This window comes from Oryctolagus cuniculus, chromosome 2 (assembly GCF_051225735.1).
Source record: "Oryctolagus cuniculus isolate XC-2025 breed Fujian yellow rabbit chromosome 2, ASM5122573v1, whole genome shotgun sequence".
Classification (NCBI taxonomy): domain Eukaryota; kingdom Metazoa; phylum Chordata; class Mammalia; order Lagomorpha; family Leporidae; genus Oryctolagus; species Oryctolagus cuniculus.
The window spans coordinates 69206084-69231135 of record NC_142868.1 but is presented as its reverse complement, the minus strand read 5'-3'; the positions used below and the strand labels follow the sequence as shown (position 1 = coordinate 69231135).

The 25052-nt window shown below is 43.9% G+C and overlaps 1 protein-coding gene and 1 pseudogene across 12 annotated transcripts in view; one reads left to right on the top strand and one right to left on the bottom strand.

Annotated features, from left to right (window-relative positions):
* Window positions 1-21749: 21749 nt before the first annotated feature.
* LOC149127823 (sterile alpha motif domain-containing protein 1 pseudogene) lies at window positions 21750-23010 on the bottom strand (annotated as a pseudogene).
* Window positions 23011-24518: 1508 nt separating this feature from the next.
* LOC138848482 (uncharacterized) overlaps window positions 24519-25052 on the top strand; it is a 100820-nt gene continuing 100286 nt past the window's right edge. For 6 of the 12 annotated variants that reach the window (XM_089325760.1, XM_089325761.1, XM_089325765.1 and 3 more), the window contains exon 1: window positions 24520-25041. In XM_089325760.1, the coding sequence (XP_089181886.1) occupies window positions 25029-25041 (13 nt within the window). In that variant the 5' untranslated portion in view covers window positions 24520-25028. Of the gene's footprint in view, window positions 25042-25052 lie in introns of all 12 variants that reach the window. The other 6 variants (XR_016229062.1, XR_016229063.1, XR_016229061.1 and 3 more) reach the window with 3 other exon arrangements.

Sequence of the window (25052 nt, the reverse complement as noted above, 5' to 3'; positions counted from 1 at the left end):
CATTGTATCTTTTAAGTTTTTTCCTTTTCATGTACTCCCAAAATGGAATGCATACATTGAAGGGTTTAACACTTTGCAGCTCCTGTTAGATATTGATAAATTGCTCTTCAGAAATCTGAACTCACCAGCAAAATAGGCTGGTGCTTTTTATTCATAGGCCCTTCTTCAACAACGACAAAACCCTTTTATTCATATTATGAGTTTCACTTAGCTCTTCTTTAATTACTATGAAACCGTACATATTCCAAATGATTCAACTTAATTTGTTAAGTTTTCTTACTGTGTAAACTTTTAATCTTCCTCAACCAATTTATAATGAAAGTATTTTTACTAACAACCACTCTTTATATATTTGGGACAATAAACAGATGTTGAGAACTTTCCATTTTGTTGTTTTTGATATTTATTTTATACTCTTGTTATTCTCCCAATGTTATTTAAATATCAAATATATATTATGATAATATGCCTTATGATTTTCTATGACTGTATCTGTTTTACAAATACATCAGTTTATTCTACCCTAAAAATAGATATATTAGTCTATTTTCCTCTTGGTAGAAAAGATATCTTTGGTTATTTTAAAAATATCTAGCAATAATTATGTATTATAAGGATATAATTTCACATTCTTCCTTACCACTCTTGGATATCCCAACAGTAATTCTTAAATAAATATTTTTTCTCTCCATTATTTATTTTATAGTATTAATTCTAGTTTTCAGATAATGATTTATAATAGCTTTAATTTATTCAGTCTCCATACTATGACATTTGGTGATCATAATTATTTAGGAAAAAAGCTAATACATGTTTCTGCAACTACTTAAAAGATAAAAAAGTTTTATCTGCTTATATATCTTGATTTATTTTTACTTTCAAGTTGTTCGATTATTTAAACATTGCCAGAAGAGTTTTAACAGACATTTATATTAAAAATTAACTTAATATAATAATTCTAGAAGTATTATCATCATTGTTATACTTTCTTTTACCAATCCAAATTTTTTATATTTTCTAAGCAGGAGATGTATTCCTCCTGGGCTTCTCGCCAATTCTCCTGTCATGTAGAGGGAGCTGTAACCGGAATCCTTGACAAGGGGTTTTCCATGGAAGCCCATACGTACAGCACTCCCTTTTCATGGACTTTCTCAGAAAAGAGAGGCCTCAGATGCCCTCTGGGGCGTGAGCTGCCCGGGATCACAAGATCCAGGTATCACTTACACAGGCAGAGGAGAGGAGAGAATGGCGCTCGGCACAACATGTGTCTCCTGGCCAGTCCCAGGACGGAGTGGCTGTCTGCCAGCAGGAGGATGGACAAGGCATCTCGGGGATAAGAGAAAGCACTTGACTTCCAAATGTGGCATGAAGTCCTGGAGGCTGGGAGGACAAGCTACACGGAAATGGGGGTAGGGTACTGAGCTGGATTTCTGCACTTCTGGGGGCTTTTGTAGAACTAGTAGCTTACCAAACTGAGACTACAGAGTGGGAGCTGCTAAAGAGTAAAAGGCAGAGCCAAAGAGTCAAAATAAAGGAAAACACTTGAGGATTTGCTGGTGTGATGATAATGCCATGCCTATGTGCAGGTGTACATCTGAAAGAGTTAGGAATTAGAAAACACTCCCACTATCTGTACACATGGGACGTGTTAGCATTAAGCAAAGAGGATCAATACATTTATTTCTCATCACTCAAGAACCCATATGAATTGCTGGATGTCAATCAAAGGAAATTATTAAGACTCATTCACATTGATGCACTGCTTTGAAAGGACAAAACAAAATGAATGAATATTTTCCACAATTCTTGCTTGGGTTAGCTTAGTGAATTAGAACAACACTCCACTTAAAAATATCCTTTATAATGAATTTTCTTTGTATAAAGTCCATATTAGAGGGCCCACACACCAACCATATCTTCACAAATCATGAATATTCATGGAAATTCCTCCAATCACCAGTAGTTATCTAATGTAAGTGACATTGTAAAACTGCAACATGTCTCTCTCTTTTTTCTAACTCATTTTGTTCATTCTAGGAACTTCTACCTTTTAGTGGCCAACTCCCTCGGGTATTTAATTTCCTCCCATTGTTCCTCATTAAAATTGAAATGATCTGAACCACTTATACCGCATTAATTCATTCATTCATTCATTTTTTCTCTTTTCATCTTCCTACAAGGATTACTGAATACGTACACTGGACACCATGCCCTCTCTGGGGTAGGATAAGATCACCGCCTGGAGAAGCTCACATGCCAGAAGCAGATATTCTTGTTCTGCTTCCAAAGCTGTTTCAACACGTGTAGGGCCCAGAAGTAATTCAGTGTGAAATCTCAGTTAGAATTTGTGTGACTTTTCAAAGTTACATTATTTTTAATTGACAGAAATATTGTATATATTTATTATGTACTACAACATGATGCTTGGATGTACATATACATTGTGGCATGGTTAAATCTAGCTAATTAACAAATGTATTACCTCACATAGTTATTTTTGAGGTGAGAACACTTAACATCCACTCTTTGCAGAAGTTGTATTTCCAGCATTTTATGGATGCTTCTGAAAGAAAAAGCTTTGCTAGAAGTATTTTACGCCCTATTATTTAAAAGAGGAGACTTTGAGGGGGGCAGAAGAGCCCCTGATTCGTGGAAAAGAGGTCAGAGGGATCCTTCCGGAAGGCTCTCCGCCTCCAGCCCCTGCAGCCCACCCCAGCTGGCACAGGCAGGCCGCACACTTCCCAGAGACAGATTCCTAACTCCCTTTCTCCCACTCCAACCTTAGCAGCTCTGCTTTACTCAGGACTGCAGTGAGCACATTTAGTATCTCACGACACAACTAAACCTGCACTTGCACTGTAATCACACCTCTGTGGCCCTCCACCACTCACACTGACACCTTCCAGTTTCACTGACACACAGCCTCCCGAATAAGCCCGGTAATCGCTGAACGTTGCCTTGATGGATTTTTTTTTTAACTTTTATTTAATGAATATAAATTTCCAAAGTACAGCTTACGGATTACAATGGCTTCCCCCCCATAACTTCCCTCCCACCCGCAACCCTCCCCTTTCCCGCTCCCTCTCCCCTTCCATTCACAGCCTTGATGGATTTTCTAAGTATATTTTGAAACGACTTCCCCAGGGTTTAAGGGTTCCATTCTACCAATCATGAAAAAAATTTGCTTTATACCTACTATTGAAATCAATACTATCAGAGAGATCATCTTTTGCCATACGTACTGTTGAAGAACGCTGTTTTGCTATTTTAATGTCTGTGGGCTTTCTCCTATATGCTTTCTTTTTTTAATTTTTTTTATTTTTTGACAGGCAGAGTGGACAGTGAGAGAGAGAGACAGAGAGAAAGGTCTTCCTTTGCCGTTGGTTCACCCTCCAATGGCCGCCGCGGCCAGCGCGCTGCGGCCGGCGCACCGCGCTGAACCGATGGCAGGAGCCAGGTACTTATCCTGGTCTCCCATGGCGTGCAGGGCCCAAGCACCTGGCCATCTCCACTGGACTCCCTGGCCACAGCAGAGAGCTGGCCTGGAAGAGGGGCAACCGGGACAGAATCCGGCGCCCCAACCGGGACTAGAACCTGGTGTGCCTGTGCCACAAGGCGGAGGATTAGCCTAGTGAGCCGCAGCGCCGGCCTCCTATATGCTTTCTATTATTCCATAACTCCTCATATAATTGCTCAACTTTTTGTGTCATTGCCACAGGGAAAAGAAAAGACTCAAAAAGTGGGGAAACATAGAGTCTATTCTTGGCATTAGAATTTCCAAAGGAAGAGATAGATTTCAAGTATAAACAGTAGAGGGGCTACAAAGCTTCCAATCCAGCCACACTTCCAAAGATTACACTAAGTTTTCCCAAACCTGGAAAGAAAAGAACAGAGAGAGAAAGCAAAAAATGATGTGCCAATGTGAATCCCTGGGAGAGAGGTGGGGCATGTAATTCTGTCCTGGGCTAGGAGGGCAAAGATTGGTGCTGTTTGGGTGCACACCAGAGGCAGCCTCGCAGGATTAATTTAAGAGAGCAAGAGAAGAAGTACCAGACGCCTGCACGTTAACTTGCTAATGGCAAAGAACCTTAGCCCCGTTACGTTTCTCCTGGTGTGGGAGCAGCAGATTCACACTCTGTACCTGGGGACACGAGTGGTAGCTGAGAGCGAGAGAGACCTGAAGAGCCGCATGGCTAGAAAAGAGGAAAGTGTCAGAAGTGACCCTGATGGGGCAACAGCTGCAGGCCAGAAGGAAATAAGGACCGGGAAGCTGAGGCCAGCGTGGACAGATGGAGATTCAGACCACATGGCCCTCACGCCCACCCTGTGTTGGATGTGGAGTCCTTCTCTGTGGATGTCTATGAAATTCCAGCCTATGCATTTCTGTTACATGGCTATGGTACACTCATAACAAAGTCTTTCCATGTATGAGCTCCATGATACCTTAAACATAAGAGTTGTTCAGTCAGCGCCGTGGCTCACTTGGTTAGTCCTCTGCCTGCAGCGCCGGCATCCCATATGGACACGGGTTCTAGTCCCGGTTGCTCCTCTTCCAGTCCAGCTCTCTGCTGTGGCCCAGGAAGGCAGTGGAGGATGGCCCAAGTGCTTGGGCCCTGCACCCGCATGGGAGACCAAGAGGAAGCACCTGGCTCCTGGCTTCGGATCGGCGTAGCACTGGCTGTTGTGGCCATTTGCGGGGGTGACCCAACAGAAGGAAGACCTTTCTGTCTCTCTCTCTCTCATTGTCTATAACTCTACCTGTCCAAAAAAAAAAAAAAGTTGTTCATCAAATGTAATGCACTTCAGTTTCTAGAGCAATGGCTCTCAAAACTTTGCAACAACAGAGCACCTGGAACACACTGTGTGTTTTCTGTAGCACAATGAAACGCAGATATATGTAACTTGATCATAAACTAAGAGGAACTGTGCCAGCAGAAATAGGATTTCCTAACATCTCTGTCTACCATACAAAACATAGCCATTTTAGTGGTGGGCTAAATGTTCATTTATGTATTTTAAGATTTTGTTTTTAAAGGCATGCAAGATTTGAATTGTTACTTCTTGTTGGGGTTAGCCTTATGTCATTAAATTATGGCCCTCTGTATCAGTAGTAATAGTACTTCTTGCCTTAAAATTCTTTCTCCCTAAATTGAAAAAATTCTTACTTTCCTTTGATTTGTTTGTGCCTGGTTTATCCTTTTCTACTCTTTCAACCATTCTGTGTGTTTTAGATATGTTCTTTGTAAAGCTCCATGTTTTCTTTTTCCTTTTTATTAAAAAAAAATCCAAGTTGACACTCCAATCATTTTACTGCAGAAATTGGATCCATTTCCATTTATCATGAACATTAATATTTAAACATTTTTATTTTGAAATAATTGTGAATTCAAAAAAATCACAAAGGAAATGACTAATGTGTTTTAAGTCTTTATTTCTGCCACCTTATTTTGTGCTTCCCAGCCCTCTTTCTGGTTGTCCTTGAAGTTATCATTTCCATTGCTTGCTTACCATGATAACCTAGGTAAGCCACTCTGTTTCTGGGTTGTGCATTAAAGAGCTACTAACTGCACAGTTGTTATTAATCATTTTAGGTGGTTACTATGTTGCCAGATTCTGAAGGTGCCAAGTTTCTCCTGGCCTAAGTGGCTCTCAAAACCATATGTCATTGTATACACTTCTGCAGAAAGCATTTAAAGTCAACTTAATAGGGAACTGATAGATACAATTGCCAATTATTCCCGGCTTCCCACGGAGAAATTCGGCTCTGGTGAATTGACTTCTACGGCATTATTTGAAATGGCCACAAGAGGGAGATCACACATAGCTATTCTAGCTATTCTCAAAATACTGGTTTTGGTTACTAATTTTTATCAAAAAATCTGTCAATAGTACACAAAATTAAGAAAAAATCCCTATTTTAAAAAGTCATACTTTTTAAGACATACAATTGTGGCCTAAAAACAGTGGACAAAAAGAGTTCTGGCCAAGTAGGAATTGTCACATTGGAAGAGCAGGCAAGACTCCAATATATGCTGCAACAAGAAATGCACTTTAAATGTGAAGACAAAAAAAGGTTAACGATAAAGAGATAGAAACAAGAACATCAGAAACAACAGTATTGAGGATGAAGAAGGTTATTTCATAAAGATAAGAGGGTCCTTAGGACATACACTAGGACATAATTCTAACTGTTTTTATAACTAAAAGCAGAGATTTCAGATACAGTGAAATAAAAAGTGACATAACGTGAAAACAGACAATTCTATAATTAGAGATTATTGTGTCTTCGTATTGGGTTTGTAGGCTTGCTGTAACAAATTTCACTCAGTTCTTCATATGTACAAGTTCCACATCCACAGATTTACCCACCACGGATTGATAATATTCAGAAAAGCGTTGCAATAGTACCGAATAGACAGACATTTTTCTTGTCATTATTCCCTAAACAAATAGCAACTATTTACATAGCACTTACACTGTATTTGGTATGTAAATTATCTAGAGATGATTTAATTTATGTGGGAGGATGTGCACAGATTATATGCAAATACTATACTTTTTATATAAGGGACTTCAGAATTGATGATTTTGGGGACCAATGGAGACCAAAGGATGACTTTACCAGAAACTGGACAGCTTTACACAGCAAAAATTCATTCTCATAGCTCTGGAGAGGCTCAAAGTCCAATATCAAAGTGTTGGCCCAGCTATGCTGTCCCTAGAGACTGTAGGGAAGGATCCTTCCCGGCTTTTTCATAGATTCTGGAGATTGCCAGTGATCGTGGTGTTCCCTGGTCTGTCAGGTGCACCACTCCAATCTCTGATTCCATGGTCACCTGGTCTTCTCATCCTTCTGTTGTCTCCATCTTCACATGGCATTCTCTTCTCTCTGTGTCTCTGTCCACATTGTGTCCATATTTCCATATGTCCTTATTGTCTGTATGCCCACAAATATGTCCATATTTCCTCCTCTTATAAGGTCTCCAGTTATTGTATTAGGCCCACCAAAATCTAGTCTGATCTCATCTTATCATGATTAAGCCTCTAAAGAGTTTCTTTTCAAATAAGGTCCTATTTGCAGATACTAGTGATTAAGACTTGGACATATCCTATGGAACACTCAATTTTTAAAAAAAGATTTACTTACTTATTTGTTTATTTATTTATTTGAAAGATGGGATGGGGAGAGAGAGAGAGGAAAGAGAGAGAGAGAATCTTCCATCTGCTGGTTCCCTCCCCCAAATGCCTACAGCAGTTAGGGGTAGACCAGACTAAAGCTAGGAACCAAGAACCCTATCCTGGTCTCCTACATGGATGGCAGGGGACCAGATACGTAAGCCATCATCCACTGCTTTCACAGGTGCATTAGCAGGAAGCTGCATCAGAAGCAGAGTAGCAGGGATTTGAACCAACACTCTGATATAGAATGCCAGGATTGTAGGCAGCAGCTTAACCCACTGCCCCACAATGCAGACTCCTGAGCACTCAGTTTAATGCATAACACTCTTTCAGTAACTGATAGCAAATATTCAGGAAATCAGAAAGCATATAGAAGACTCGAGTCACATTATCAGCTTCATTTAACTGATATTTATAGAACATTCCACCCAACAAGTGTGTATGGACTATCAAGATAGACTGTTTCTCAGCAAATTTATAGCACTAAACACCTAAACACCTATACTAGAAAAGAAAAAAAAAAAAAGGCTTAAATCAATGCCCTCAGCCTTGATCTCTAAAAATTAAAGAAAGAAAAGCAAATTAAACCTAAAGTAAGTAGGAGAAAGGAAATAACAGAGATCAGAGTCCAAATGAATAAAATAGAAAACAAGACAACAGTAGAGAAAATTCGGAAATAAAAAACTGTTCTTTTAAAATATCAGTGAAATCAATAAACCTCTAGCCAGACTTATCAGGAAAGAGGAAGGCCGTATCGTGGAAGAGTCTACAGACGCAGTCAAGGACTACAGGGTGGTAAAGGAATTTCATGAGCAGCTTCTGCCAACAAACTCAACAGCTTAATTTGAAAGTACGAATTCCTCGAGAGCACTACCAAAGCTCATTCCAGAAGAAATCAATAATGAGAATAGTCCTACACTATTTCAAAAAGCCAGTCTGTATTTAAGATCTTCCCATGAAGAAAATGCCAGACCCTGTTGATATCAGCAGAGAATTCTATCAAACACCAAGAATAATAAATAATACCAATTTTACACAAATTCTAGAGGACAAAAAGTACAAAACATTTTCAACTCCTTCTTTGAGTCCAGAATTCCCTTAATCCAGAAACAGAAAAATATATTTTGAGAATAGAAAGTTGAACATAAGTGAACACAGGTGTAAATATTTTAACAAGGTTTTAATAAATTGAATAAAAATATTATATCATGGCCAAATGGGATTTCATTCCAGAAATGCAAGGTAAATTAACATTAGAAAATTAATCAATTTAATTCACAATGCTAACACATTAAGAAAGAAAAATCATAATACTTACAGAAGCAAAAAAAAAAAAGCCTTTGATAAAATCTTACATCATTCCTAATAAAAACTCTCATCAAACTAGAAATAGAAGGGAAATTTCTCAATCTGATAAACAGCTCTCATGAAAAACCTACAGCTAATGTCATACCTGATGGTAAAAGACTAAATGATTTTCCCTCAGAGCAGGAAAAAACAGAAATATCCCCTCTCACCACTTCTATTCAACATTGTACTGGTAGCTCATGGCAAGGCACAAAAACAAATAGAAGGCCTCCTGATTTGAGAGGAAGGAGCTTCTGCTTGTTTGTTTATTCACAGATGGCATGATCATTTAAATGAAAGACTGGATGGAATATATTTTTAAAAAGCTCCTAGATCTAATAAGTGATACAAGATCAAAGTACAAACATTTATTCTACTTCTGTATAGCAAGAATGAACACTTGGGACTTGAATTAAACATATAATTTATAATAGCATAAAAATAGGAACTATTTTTTAGGGATAAATCTAAAAATTGATCCAAATCAACCACAATCAAGATCTCTGCACACTCCCCCTTTTAATAGAAATGGACAAACTGATTCTAAAATTCAAATGGAAATACAAATAGCATAGAATAACCAAAACAACTCTGAAAAGGCAGAACTAAGTTAGAGGACCAACCTTACCTGCTTTTGACACATTTTAAAGCTTCAGTAATCAAAACATATTGTATGGTATTGCTGTGAAGACATGCACACAGATCCATAGAATAGAATAGAGAGATCTGGAATAAGTCTGCACATATACTTACAATTAATTCTGACAAAGGCAATTTAGTGGAAAAACGATAGCATTTCAACAAATGATGCTTGAACCACTGGATATCCTTTTTTGTTTTTTCAAAGTAGCAAGGTTTTATTGGGGACAGGGCATCCATCAGAAAAGAAGGGACAAAGAGAGTGCTGGTCAGTCAGACTGGGGGAAAGCGGGGTCACGTGGTTAGATGGAGAGAATATACCTGGCAGGCAGGCGGGCCAGGCGGGCCAGGCGGGTGGCTTAGCAGAGAGCAGAGAGATGAGCACCTCCATATTTTTTTTTAAACAGGAAGTAGTCTTTTATTATTTATGCCAGCATAAGGCTCAGGTGGAATTTTTTATCCAAAAGCCTGAGCCCTGAACAGATTTCCTTATGTGTGGTTTTAGCTTCTTTGTCTCCCTTATATGGTTACATGAATGTATTTGATCGGATATTCTAATCATTTTTTAAAAATACTTTGCTCCGTATCTTAGACCACTTACAAAAACTCAAAATGAAGCACAGACCTACATGAAAAATACAAACGGGCCGGTGCTGCAGCTCACTAGGCTAATCCTCCACCTAGCGGCGCCGGCACACCGGGTTCTAGTCCCTGTCGGGGCGCCGGATTCTGTCCTGGTTGCCCCTCTTCCAGGCCAGCTCTCTGCTGTGGCCAGGGAGTGCAGTGGAGGTTGGCCCAAGTGCTTGGGCCCTGCACCCCATGGGAGACCAGGAGAAGCACCTGGCTCCTGCCATAGGATCAGTGTGGTGCACTGGCGCAGCACGCCAGCCATGGCAGTCATTGGAGGGTGAACCAACGGCAAAAAGGAAGACCTTTCTCTCTGTCTCTCTCTCTCACTGTCCACTCTGCCTGTCAAAAAAAAAAAAAATACAAACTATTAAACTTTTTTTTAACTTTTATTTAATGATTATAAATTTCCAAAGCACAGCTTATGGATTACAATGCCCCCTCCATAACTTCCCTCCCACCCACAACCCTCCCCTTTCCCGCTCCCTCCCCCCTTCCATTCACATCAAGATTCATTTTCAATTCTCTTTATATACAGAAGATCAGTTTAGCATACATTAAGTAAAGATTTCAACAGTTCGCACCCACATAGAAACACAAAGTGAAAAATACTGTTTGAGTACTAGTTTTAGCATTAAATCACAATGTACAGTACATTAAGGACAGAGATCCTACATCAAACTATAAAACTTTTGGAAGAAAATCTTGTGACCTGGACTCAGGAAAACTTCTTAGGTCTAACATCAAAAGCATCATCCACTTAATAAACTGGATTTCATCCAGATAGAAAACTTTTCTTTGAGAGATACTGTCGAGAGAAAAAAAAGCTGAGCCATAGATTGGTAGAGAATATTTTCAAAATATAGATCTGAGAAAAGACTTGTATTCAGAATATACAAGTATATAATTTAGGACCAAAAAGATTTGAACGGACACATTACCAGAGAAGGTATACAGATGGCAAATGAGCAGCATCGCTGTTCACTAGAGAAATGAAAGTCAAAACCGCCATGAGGAAGTACTTCTCATCCACGAGAATGACCAAAACGTAAAAGAACAGCCGATCAGGTGTCCACAGGGATGAAGAACTGGAACGTTCTCATTCACTGCTGCTGGCAAACCCTGACAAACAGCTTGGCAGTTTTCTAGAAAGTTGAACAGAAAACCACCACATGGCCTAACTATTTTATTGCTAGAGATGAGCCCAAGAGAACTGAAAACATTTGCTGTTATTGTTATTTACTTACTGGAGAGGCAGAGATGTGTCGCTCCCCGTCTTCGTGGAGGAACGACACAGGACCCTGCGCTGTTCTTCTGTCTGCTCGGCCCTCCCCGGGTTTGCTGCTGGTTCTTCCCGGGTTGGCTACTATCCCTTCCACCTCCGTGGAAGGGCAGTTCCCCCTGGCCACATTCCCCACTTCCGCAGGGGAGCGGCACACCGCCGGCCGGCTCTTCTCGGGGGCTGCACAGGTGTTCCTTCAGCTAGATGTTCCCCTTAGATGTTCCCCATAGATGTTCCTCGTGCATGCCGTCTCTCTCCTCCTTTATAGTCCTCCTCCGCCAATCCTAACTCGGCTGCCCACACGCCGAGTACGCTGCTCTCCAATCAGGAGCAAGTCCTACAGTTTATTGGTTGAACTGGAGGCAGCTGTGTGGAAGCTGTTTACTTCTCTCCCAGCGCCATATTGTGGGAGAGCAGATGCATAGAATAAGTCTTAATTCCAGTAACTCAGTCTAGTCCGGTTTGCTCCCCACAGATCCCCCTTTCTTTTTATTTTTGGCGTTGATATGCGCCTGTCTTCGGTGTCCCGCGGCACACACTCTGCTCTACTTGCTAGAGTTGCCACAGGTTCTTACAAGTCCTATCAATCAGGCAAACCGAATCCGGGTCCTCTCTTCGCCATGTTGTGAGGAGGTTTTTAGGCGCTGATGCGTGCCTGTGTTCGGTGCCCTGCAGCGCATGCTCTGCTCTGCCTGCAGGGGCTTACAAGCCCTAACAATCAGGCAAACCGAATCCAAGCCTTCTCATTGCCATATTGTGGGGGAGACTTATTAGTGTTGGTTCGTGCCTATCTTCGGTGACCTGCAGCTCATACTCTGGTCGAGCTGCTTGCTGGTGCTTACCGCCTTAATCAGGCAGACCGAATCCAAGCCTTCTAATTGCTGTATTGTGGGGAGGCCTTACTGATGTTAATTCGTGCCTGTCTTCGGTGACCTGCGGCGCATAAGCTGCTAGCCGCCCGCAGGTGCTCATCGCCTCACTTAATCAGGCAGACCGAATCCAAGCTCTCACATTGCAGTGTTGTAGGGAGGCCTTTCTATTTCTCTATTTCTCTATCTCCGGGCATTCCTATTTCTCCCATTTTACTTCTATCTTCCAGCATTCCTATTTCTCTCACTTTACTTATAAACTTCTGTTTCTCTTATCCCTGCGGCTTTCCGGCACCTCGCCCCGCCGGCGGGTTCCCGGCTCTGCGCCGCTTCAGCCAGCGCCTCTCTCATCTGCGTGGCTCGGCTTTGCACGCGCACACTCCGCGGTCTCGCACTTAACCCTTTCGCGTCTGAACCATGGCCTCGCGCCAGCCCGTTCCCTATCTACTTGTGCCCCGCACGCTCTCTCTGCGCACGGCAGCCTCCGCGAGTCACACAGCGTAGCTTACGTGTCCGCCACTAGCATTCAATCTAAGTTCCCTGGGCTAGCCTGGCAAATTCAACCCAGCTTACGTCTCCGCCCCACGGTTTGGCTTCCCGTCCTTTGCTCCCCGGGCTAATCAGACGGATCCCAATCTGGCTTACGTTTCAGCTTCTGGTTTCAACTTTTCGCCCCCTATTCCCGGGCTAACTTGAGAACCCCAAAGTGGCTTTCGTGTCCGCCTTGGCCTGCCCCCCGCAGCTTCAATTTCCCTAACATTTTTCTCTACCCGGTATGTTTCCCTAAGTTTTCTTCCAACAATATTCCTCCCTCATTTCTCCTGGCCTCTCCCCACAGTCCGCATCCGAGTCTTTTTGTTCTAGCTTTCACTTTTGCTTTCGACCTTAAAGATTTCTCCCAGCTTCCCCCCGTAGTCCGTATCTGAGTCTATGCCTAGGCTTTCAATAACTTCTTCCGGCACCTCTTTCGTCCGGCTTTTCCCTAGGCTGTTTGCTAGTCTCTCTCTCCGATATTTTCCCAGTTCTTCCCGTTTCTTCCCTCCTAGGTTTCATTTCCGTCCTAAGTTTCCTATCCGAGCTAGGTTTCCTATCCGTCCTAGGTTTTCTAATCCGAGTCACGGCCCCATTATGTCGCTCCCCGTCTTCATGGGGGAACGACACTAAACCCTGCCTAGGCTTCATATCCGAGTCACGGCACCATTATGTCGCTCCCCGTCTTCGTGGAGGAACGACACAGGACCCTGCGCTGTTCTTCTGTCTGCTCGGCCCTCCCCGGGTTTGCTGCTGGTTCTTCCCGGGTTGGCTACTATCCCTTCCACCTCCGTGGAAGGGCAGTTCCCCCTGGCCACATTCCCCACTTCTGCAGGGGAGCGGCACACCGCCGGCCGGCTCTTCTCGGGGGCTGCACAGGTGTTCCTTCAGCTAGATGTTCCCCTTAGATGTTCCCCATAGATGTTCCTCGTGCATGCCGTCTCTCTCCTCCTTTATAGTCCTCCTCCGCCAATCCTAACTCGGCTGCCCACACGCCGAGTACGCTGCTCTCCAATCAGGAGCAAGTCCTACAGTTTATTGGTTGAACTGGAGGCAGCTGTGCGGAAGCTGTTTACTTCTCTCCCAGCGCCATATTGTGGGAGAGCAGATGCATAGAATAAGTCTTAATTCCAGTAACTCAGTCTAGTCCAGTTTGCTCCCCACAGAGATGGAGAGAGAAGAAAGGGAGATCCCTTGGGTCACTCTCCAAATGCCCACAACGGCTGGGACTGAAGTCAGGAACAGGACATAATCCAGGTCTCCTACCTGAGTGGCAGGATCCCAATTACTTGAACCTCAGGAAGCTGGAATTGGGACCAGAGCCAGGAATTAAACCCAGGCATTCTGATGGGGCATGTGGGCCTCTTAACCATTAGGTCAAGTGCCCACTCCTGTAAATATGCGTTCTTACAGTGATCTGTGCATGGATATCCACAGCAGCACTGTTTGTGATAGGCCAAACTGAAAAAACACAAATGTCAAGGTGAGTTGTTTCTAAACTGTGATAAAGTTAACGTTAAGTGAAGGGTTACCATCAATTCAGCAGTGTTACCTACACTCACGCTGTTGGGTAACCGGTCTCCAGAACTCTCTGCACCTTGCAACACTGGAACTCTGCATTTGCCAAACAACAGTTCTCTTCCCCCTCCTCAGAGACCCTGACAGCATAACTCTACTTTCTGTCTCTAAAACTTTGACTACTCCATGTATCTCATGTAAATGGAACTGGATGGAATTTGTCCTTTTGTGCCTGACTTCTTTCATTTAGCACAATGTCCTCAAGTTTCTTCCACATTGTAGCATGAGTCAGAATTTTTTTTTTAAAGACTAAATAGTATTCCATTGAATGTACTTTTATATTCATACATTGGGAGCTGGACACTTGGGTTCCACTTTTGACTGTTGTGACTAATGTTGCTATGAACATAGGCCACAAATATCTATTTAACTCCCTGCTTTCAATTTCTGGCATATATACTGAGAAGTGGAATAGCTGGACCACAGGATAATTCTATGTTTAATATTTAAAGAAACCACCATACTGTTTTCCACAGTGACTGGACCATTTTACATCCCCACCAGCAGGGCACAAGGCCTCCAATTTCTTCAGCTCAGACATCAAATTACCTACAAATCATGACCATTTTACTTCTTTCTAATCATTGCCCTTTGCTGTTTTTTTTTGACAGTCACAAATGAATTCTATCGAAAATGAGAAGCAAATGAGAGGCAAGATAACTGATCAGGACTGGCCACCAATTGGGACCAACACTCCTTACCAGAGTGCGGCCCCCAACAGCAGGTTACACTGCTTTGTATAGTATTCTGTCCACTAGGGCTCACAATTTAGAACCAGACCCCTGGTATGCAGTGAACAATAAAAAGGAAAAAACCAGAATATGGTTGTAAGATAACAGTTAACAATAACAAACCCAATAACAGGTCCAAGATATGGTGGTAAGATAACAGTGAAGGACACATTTCGGTCAACCTAGTTCCTGGGAATTTGGGCCCACATAGTTTCACAAGATACACCCTTAGGCGGTAGCAAGCAAAGCTAATATGTACAGAAGCAAGAGGTCTGCAATTAGCTTTTAGCCACACTCACTCCATTTTGATTCTGATTTTACATTTCCCCCTTTTCTAGACACTAATCAAACCTTTGATTCACATTCTTCAGTACTTTTTTTTTTTTTTTTTGATAGGCAGAGTGGACAGTGAGAGAGAGAGACAGAGAGAGAAAGGTCTTCCTTTGCCGTTGGTTCACCCTCCAATGGCCGCCGCTGCAGCCGGCGCACCGCGCTGATCCGATGGCAGGAGCCAGGATCCAGGTACTTCTCCTGGTCTCCCATGCGGGTGCAGGGCCCAAGCACCTGGGCCATCCTCCACTGCACTCCCTGGCCATAGCAGAGAGCTGGCCTGGAAGAGGGGCAACCGGGACAGAATCCGGCGCCCCGACCGGGACTAGAACCCGGTGTGCCGGCGCCGCAAGGTGGAGGATTAGCCTATTGAGCCACGGCGCCGGCTCCATCTTCTTCAGTACTTTTTAAGGATTCATAATTTGTTTTCAGGACCATTAATTTCACTGTGCTAATTCTCTCTCTAACGTATCTAGTAACACAGTTTCTAATGCACAGTACTATAAGCAGGGATAGAAAAATCAGAATTACAGGGCCAGCTAGTGCCAGCAGTAGAGTAGTAAGCCATGGCAAGCTGGCAACCCAACCTTGGAACCACCCATAGGTTTCTTATCTAGTTACAGTTGCTTCTCTATGTATCCTAAGAATACCCTAGGCCAATGATGTCCTAGTCTACAGTCAGCCACTTAGGACTCCTTCTGAAACAAAAGTTCAGGCAGCTGCCAGACAGTTCCCAGAGGTAACTGTGGACACCAATCCAAGGACAAGAAGCCCACAGGAGTGGAGGTCAGAAGACCTGATTTTCCTATCTGGTTTGCTCATGACAAAAGAGTCCTCAGAGGGTCAGATACCTAATTTGTTTATCAGTAAACAAGGAGCTGTTCTCATGATAAAATTGGGACAGGATAGAGAAGGGCAAATACCAGTTGGAGGACAAGGGCTAGAAGGTGAAAGCCTGGAAATGGCCATTCCCAAACTTGCGAGAGGATTATTGATAAGACAGGGGGAGTAGAGCCATTGATGTAAGAGTAGAGGCTATGATTACAAAGGAATGCGGCCCCAAGAAGGCAAGACAGGGTGTAGAACAAAGGACAGAGTCATTATTAGAGGACCTAAGAAAGGTGCTGTCTAAGCCAAATAGAAACTGACAGAAGAGGCTTGATAATAATCCGGTGGGCTTTAAGGCTCTGTCAGTTATGAGGCCCAGACCTATCCATCTCTTCACATGGGGTACATCCTAAGGGAGGTGTGAACCTCCCTGGGGAAGGCACCCTGTTATCTTTCATTACTCAGCTGGCCTGGCAGGAGAGCTGGCCAGATCAAGGCAGGTGGCATCTCTAACAGGAAATTTACAGTTCTGCCTGCAGTGTTGCTGACCCTACTTGGCCGTCCCCTCCTCAGCGGTGGTCACTTTGGAAGCCAGGCCAAGAGAAAGGCTTTTCAGCTTGGAGCCAGCAAGATCTGTGGCTCTGACCTGGGCGTCCTTCAACTCCAGGGCAGGTCCATTTCCAGTGATCCAACTCTTGGCTGGCAGAGCTGCCAGGGCTCTTCATAAGTTGACTTCTGCTGAAGCCCTAGATTTCCATGTTGAAAACCAAAGCAGTGGACCGGCCTGCTGGGTTTCCTTGAGGGCAGATCACTGTACAGAGCTGCCTTTAATAGGCCTGCCAGCTATCTTCACATTGCTTCTGATGCCTAGCTTACTTTTCCTCCTGGTTTTTATTAAAGCAGACCAGAGGATGCAAGTCAAGGGGGTGCTCAAGTCCCATCTCTAATCTTTATGGCCTAAACTAGAAGTCTATAGTCACAGGCCTGTTCTGGTAGTGGTTTATTTTGAGGTAGACATGCCCATGAGGAAAACTATGTTCTCACTTTAAAACTTTCTTTCCCTTTGTTTGGTCTGAAAAGGAGGGTTTGCCTACTTACTGTGCCCATGGCAAAGTAAATCTAGCTGTGAAATCATAATTTAAGCTCTCCTTTTGGCTATACTATTATTACAAAAAATGTTATCCATCCCTTTTATAAGATCTTAAAAATCAAATTGTGCATCTTGGAGAGTCCTTCAGAATAGTCAGTTTCCCATCTTAAAGAGAATAGAGAAATGAGGGAGCAAGTCCCAGATTGCTTGCTGACAATAGCAATAGCAAATGAAAACTTAGCAAGCGATTTCAACCATTAGATAACAACTTAGGAAAACATTTACCAGAAGGTCCAATGCCTTCTATAAATTTTAAGAATACATGTATTTGGAAACATTTCTTAAATATCTAACAGGGTATAACTTGTTTAACCAGCAAACTCAAGCACAAACATATAAAATGTTTTTAGTTTATTTCTACCAAAAAGTTTAAAACATCTGATACAGAGATTCAGGCCACATGAATCAAAATGTATCTTTGATTAATTTCAGCAGTTTAAATTTATGAACAATCTTATCTATAGGCCAATTAAAATAAAGCTCTTAATAAATTTTCCTGTGTAGACATACAGTATGTATACACATAAAAAATACAAGATAAAACAATAAAACAGTTTCAGTAATTGCTTTTTTAAAAATCTTTAACTCCTTTTTATAAATTACCAATTGATTCGAATTACTTTCTGCTCTTAGTAACCTCAGCTAACCACACTTTCTCTCAGTTGGTACCTGTAATACATTAGTGGCTTCATCTGTTTACAGAGTCATCCCAAAGTACTGAATACAATAGAAGTGGCTGGAAAAAGTCCATTGGAGCCTATACAAAACTGGGGACAAAAGACTTTAAGTTGTCACGTTTAAAATTATAAACTCATTATAAACTCAAGAGGCACTTGCTTACTTCACACAGCATTTTTGAAAGCACCTATAGGATTTTACGAAGCATTTAACTCTTTTTAGGCCTTTAGGGCTTTCTCATTAAGATAACCATCATGTCTAGTAACATAAAGTCATTAGACTTTTTAACTTTCAGACATTTGTATCAGTAGCATTTTTATTATCAAAACTTAACCACCATGTAACATAAAGTTATCAAAACTTAAAATTTAGCACCACTTCACATAATCCAAATAGCCTGATTAGTTGGTGTCTCTACAAGAATGCCAAGAAATATCTGGTTGAAATAAGATCCCTTAACATGATGATATAATATAGACAAAATTTGATCATTGTTACAAGGTGATTATTCAAATGTTTCAGAATAAGCATATATTCAAACAAATCATAATTCTTAATAAAAACTCAGATGTTTTAAACAATTGGAATTTAACAGAGATATCAAGAGAACTTAATTACTTTAGCATTTCACAAAATCTGTGTCTCTTTGGTTGTTCCAAAAATCAGAAATAAAACCTTAAATTTAAGAGCTGGTGTACTGAATCAAATCCCATCATTTGGAACAGTTTTAACAGAGTCAGAACTAGAGAGAACTTACTGGAGTTTGCTAAAAAACTAAACAGAGTCACCAATTAAACTATCCAAAGGAGAGGCTACAGATTTTAAACAGATTTCTAATACAATTAAAAAATATTTATTAACATATATATTGCAGCCGGCGTCGCGGCTCACTAGGCTAATCCTCCGCCTTATGGCGCCGGCACACCAGGTTCTAGTCCCGGTCGGGGTGCCGGATTCTGTCCCGGTTGCTCCTCTTCCAGGCCAGCTCTCTGCTGTGGCCAGGGAGTACAGTGGAGGATGGCCCAAGTGCTTGGGCCCTGCACCCCATGGGAGACCAGGAGAAGTACCTGGCTCCTGCCATCGCATCAGCGCGGTGTGCCGTAGGCCATTGGAGGGTGAACCAACGGCAAAGGAAGGCCTTTCTCTCTGTCTCTCTCTCTCACTGTCCACTCTGCCTGTCAAAAAAAAAAAAAAATATATATATATATATATATTGCAAAAACCTCATTGCTTGATTAGATTCTAATTCTATGTTAAAGAGAAATAGATTAGTAGCTTTTGTATCCAAAATTTCTTTCTTTCATAACCTTTTGTGACTTCTACATACCCTCTTCATTTCCATTCCAGTCTAGAGTAAACCTGCCATCAGGATGAAGTAATTCTTACAAACCATGTCCTTTCTTTATTCAAAAAAAAAATCATCTCTTTCCTTCTTAATCTTCCTTACCAAGTGCATATTTCTATACTTGTGATGTTTTCCATCTGCCAATTTCCTTCATTTACATTTTGAAATAGCCTGTTAAAAAAATCTCCAAATTAAGACAACATTTCTAAACAAGGTACAACATCAAATTTCAGCCTTAGTTACTTTCAAGTGATGTTGAACTATTTTTCATATGGACAATCTATGAAAACACATTAGCAAATTCAAGTAGTTTTTCTATAGAACATAAGGTGTTGAGGGTACCAAAGTTTTACATTTAGAAACATTTATCTCATTCCCCTTTACCCAAAACAAACTGTAAGTGAGTTTGGCAAGTTACAAAGCAAAATTTTTAAAGGTAGTGATCTTTCTAGATTCAAAGAGAAATTTCTTTAAACCCAGTGTCCAGTTTCTGTAGATTTTTCTGGATATCAGAAGCTGTCTGTGAGACAAACTGCGCTGCTGCCTGGAGGCCTCCCAACAGAGTGTGGGGAAAACAGATTAGAGCTTGCCTACCACTCATGGAATTTGGATTGCAGTCAGGATGGGCTGCAGGAAAGACATGTTCAATAAGGATCGGGTCCTCTGTCGGTTGTCTGTCCACATTGGTAACAAGTTTCTGAGTCTCGAGACAAATTTTTCTCTGTCTTCCGTGGTGAGCAGTCGTCCCAAGTAGGCTGATGAGTGACAAAGACAGTTTCTGAAAGGGAAACAAGTGCCTGGGGTTTCTCAGAAATTGGTGGGTTTTGGAGCTTCCTGTGTTCCTAACCCATGCTGTAAGAAAAGGTAAAAGCAAAACAGACGACACAAACAGAGATCACAAACAGGACACGAAACGTGATTGTCTAGAGATCTCGAGGCTAGTAAGCCATGGCAGCCACTTATCAGGAGGATCCTTACCCAGATACCAAACCAAACCAAAGGGCCCACCGGCGTCCCAGTAGGAGCCCTGACTCTAGGCTTATAGCTGCGTCCGGCTGACCTTCGTGAGCCATCCAGGTGCACCACCAAAACAAGCCTTACCTCTCCAATCCAGAGAAAGGACCCTGTTTCAGACCTTTAACTTTCCCGGTCCAACGCACCATATGTTGCATCCACTCGTCAGCTAAAACAAAATGTTACAAAAACCAGTGACAGTCACACATGAATTTTATTGAAAACGAGAAGCAAGTGAGAGACAAATGAGAGGCAAGGTAACCGATTGAGACCGGCCACCGATCGGGACCAATACTCCGTACTAGAGCGCGGCCGCCCTTGGCTCTTTTTATTATCTGATTACACTGACATCAACATCACCACAAAAATTTTAATAACAGTGGAGATAACAGATAACCTATGTTCATTAACTATATATTTTTTAAAGATTCATTTTATTTATTTGAAAGAGTTACAGAGAGAGGTAGAGACAGAGAAAGGGGTCTTCCATCCACTGGTTCACTCCCCAGATGGCTGCAACAGACGGAGCTTCGTGGATCTGAAGCCAAGAGACAGGAGCTTTTCCCGGGTCTCCCACATGGGTGCATTTTTTAATCTTTTTTTTTATTTTCCTTTTTTTTTTTTTTTTGTTTTTTGACAGGCAGAGTAGACAGTGAGAGAGAGAGAGAGAAAGGTCTTCCTTTTGCCGTTGGTTCACCCTCCAATGGCTGTCGCAGCTGGCACGCTGCAGCCGGTGCAGATCGGATGGCAGGAGCCAGGTACTTATCCTGGTCTCCCATGGGGTGCAGGGCCCAAGGACTTGGGCCATCCTCCACTGCACTCCCGGGTCACAGCAGAGAGCTGGCCTGGAAGAGGGGCAACCGGGACAGAACCCGGTGTGTCTGTCGGTGCTGCAGGGCTGAGGATTAGCTTAGTGAGCCACGGTGCCGGCCATCTTTTCCTTTGTTAAAAAAATTTTATTGAAAAAAAAAAAAAAAAAACAAAAACAAGCCCCCTGTGCAATACTAAAAAGCAATTCAGCCAGCTGGAGCGACAACAGAACCAAGGGGAGAGAGGGAGGAAACAGACCCAAGGATCCACCCTCCCCCCACCCCCAGCTGCTCCCAGCCCACCGGGCGAGCAGGTCTGGGGCCATGAGTGGTGGTGGGAGGGAAGAAAGGCCACGCACCAAAAAACGAAAAACAGGCAGAACAAAACATATATATATATATATACACACACACACACACACACACACACACACACACATATATAGGAATAAACACCTGGTTGGGCCGAGGAGAATCTTGGGGCATCTCCCTAGCCCCCTCCCCCCAATTTTTTTCCTTTTTTTCTTTTAAAAAATGTCCTGGGACCGGAGGGAGGGACCGGGCTGACCTCCAAGGGGCGAAATGAACAGGCCAGAGTCCCAGGCCACATCCGGGCTCCAGGAGGGTGTGCTGGGGCAGGTGCAGAGACACACACGGGGTGGGGGTGGGGGGCAGCGATGAGCACAGCAAGGCCCCGCCCCCTACCAGAATCAGGGTAGGTCCGCACCCCTCGCCTCCCCGGTCCAGCTCCTGGCCTCTGGGGCACCTTGCGTGACATGGGGGCAGGAATGGGTCCCAGGCGGGGTGGGGGTGGGGACAAGGGGCGCGGTGGCTCTGTGCTCAGCCCAGGAAGAATTCCGGGTCAGGGTCATCATCCTCGAAGTGACCCTGCTGCAGCACCTTGATATGGTGCTCATAGATTTTCAACGCTGGCCCCAGGCGGATGGACAGGCCGGTGAGGACATCGGTGCGCTGCATGAGCAGCAGGGACTTGCCGTCGGTCTCCTGCTCTTGGAAAGCCGTGACTTGCTCAGGGAAGCCCGCCTCGGTGAAGTACTCCACTACGTCCATGACCGTCCACTCCTCCGGGTCTGCCGGCTTCTCTTTGCGCCCGGCAGGGCAGCTAAAGGGGGTCCCGTCGGCTCCTGGGAGGGCTGGCTTCCCGGGGGGCAAAGGCACCGGGGACGGGGAGTCAGGCCCGGTGGTCAAAGAGGCTGATCCCCCCCTCCTTACTCAAGGCCGCCATGGAGAACACCTGGCGGGTCCCAGTGCTGGCGGCCGGCCCAGCCCTTTCTCCTGGCCCGGGTGGGGGCCGCACAGCGCCCACTCCTTGGCCTGCTCCTTGGCGGTCTGCGGGCCGCGCTCGCCGCCATTCAGCTGGTGATGCTGCCCGCAGGACGGTCTCTCTCAGGCACCTCTAAGCCCTCAGACACGAGGTCGTCGCCATCGTCGTCCTCGTTGTCTTCCTCCTCCTCCATCTTCTACTGCTTTACCAGGCCATAGCAGAGAGCTAGCTGGGTCAGAAGAGGAGCAGCTGGGATTAGAACCGGCGCCCACATGGGATGCTGGTGCTGCAGGCCAGGGCTTTAACCCGCTGTGCCACAGTGCCGGCCCCATTCATTAATTATAATACTGCTATATTTCCTTATTAAGCATGATGTTGGTTTGTAGTCATATATTATTTCATTAGACCTTTAAAAACCATCCATTTTATTCTATCTTATGCTTTTTTAAAAAGTCAAGAATGGGGGTAGGCCGGCGCCGCGGCTCACTAGGCTAATCCTCCGCCTAGCGGCGCCGGCACACTGAGTTCTAGTCCCGGTCGGGGCGCCGGATTCTGTCCCGGTTGCCCCTCTTCCAGGCCAGCCCTCTGCTGTGGCCCAGGAGTGCAGTGGAGGATGGCCCAGGTGCTTGGGCCCTGCACCCCATGGGAGACCAGGAAAAGCACCTGGCTCCTGGCTCCTGCCATCGGATCGGTGCGGTGCGCCGGCCGCAGCGCGCCGGCCGCGGCAGCCATTGGAGGGTGAACCAACGGCAAAGGAAGACCTTTCTCTCTGTCTCTCTCTCTCACTGTCCACTGAGCCTGTCAAAAAAAAAAAAAAAAAAAAAAAAAAAAAAAAAAAAAGAATGGGGGTGGATACTTAGCTTATCAGTTAAGGCACTCTTTAAGATGACTGGGTCCCACACTGGAGACCTCACTTGGATACCTCTGGCTCCTCACTCCAGCTGCCTGCTAATGCAGACCCTGGGAGGCAGCAGTGATGGCCCAAGTAATTGGGTTCCTGCCATCTATGGGAGACACCTGGATGGAGTTCCCAACTTTGTCTCCAGCCTGGCTCAGCTGCAGCCACTGAGGGTATTCAGGGACATGAACCCCATAGATGGGAACACTCTCAGTTTCTTTCTGTGTTTTTCAAATTAAAAACAAAATTGTAAAAACCCTATAGATATAAAAAATAATTTTTTACATAAAAATAAATCATTAGGAATGAAACACTGATAAATTTGACTTCGTTGCACTTTTTTTTCTTAAAGATTATTTGAAATGCAGAGTTAGAGAGAGGCAGAGGCAGAGAGAGAGAGAGAGTGCGAGAGAGGTCCTTCATCTGCTGATTCACTCCTCAAATGGCCACAACAGCCAGAGCTGTGTGGATCCAAAGCCAGGAGCCAGGAGCTTCTTCATCTCCCATGTGGGCGCAGGGTCCCAAGGACCTGGACCATCTTCTGCTGCTTTCCCAGGAACACTAGCATACAGCTGGATCAGAAGTGGAACAGGTGGGATTCGAACTGCTGTCCACATGGGATGCCAGCACTGCAGGCAACAGCTTTACCCACTACACCACAGCGCTGACTCTTGAACTTTCATTAATAAATTACATCATGTATCGGCTGGCCAGGACATAATAAGATACCATCAGTCAGGTGGTTTAAGCCACAAATGTATTTCCCCACAATTCTAAGTCCAAGATCAAGATGTTGGCAGGCTCTCCTAAGGCCTCTTTCCTTGGCCTGTGTGGATGGCCACCTTCTCACTGTGTCCTTACATGGTCATTTGTGTGTGTGTCTGTATGCTAATATCTTCTCATAAAGACACCAATCATATAGGATTAGGGCCCAGTCCAATTACTTCATTTAACTTAGCCCCTTTAACAGTCCTAGCTTTGACTAGTCACATACTGAGATATCGGGACCTCAGCGTTTAGCTTTTGGGGGAACACAGTTCAGCCCATCTGACACCATTCAGAATGAAGATCAGAGAAGAAAAAGACAGGTAAGATAACCCGTTGTAAAATGGGATGAACCTTTAACAGGAACGTAGCATCCCAGAAGGGAATACTCTCACACCTATGGTTAATAAGCAAATGAAAAGGTGTGCAACATTCACGGCTCACCAGGGAAAGGCAAACTGGGTCGAATCTTATGAAACTGCCCTTCTTGTAAGCCTCTCCAATGACTGATTATTAGCTATTTCTAATAATTCAGCCTAAAAAGGCCAAAAACCCAGGAAACACCTGACTTTTATAATGAGACACCACCACACGCACCAGAATGTTAACATTAAAGAGCAGAGCGCCACGTGTTGGTAAGAATGTGGAACAACCAGAATCTTGGGGCACTGCTGGCGGAAATGTAAAATGGTCCAGCCACTGTGGGAAACTATGTAACAATATCAACTAATGCTAAGCATGCGTCGAAGCTACCATCCACCAATTCCACTAAGATTCACAACCATCTTGGGGAAATGCTAACTAGAATGGCCTGGTCAAGGAAGATCTGTTCAGCTCTTCTCACTTGTCTCCAGACGCTGCAGAGAAAGGCACAGTCTCGGCCCTGATTTTGGGCAAGTGGATACAGCTGGGACCACTTTTTAGAAAGCGCTTGTGACGCAGCACCAAGGCGCATCGCTGGGCCATCTCTGGCCATGGCTGTGATTTGCTTAATGTAGAAAGAGTTGGGTTAACCTCACATGAACTCTTTTCGCACGGTTTCCTCCCCCGCCAGACCCATCTTTTGGGGTCCAGAGAATCCTGAGAGTTCTGCTTTGGGAGGCACAGATACAGTCGGGGCCTGAGCCACAGGTACCGCTGCGCATGGGCGCGACAGGTGCTTGAGCG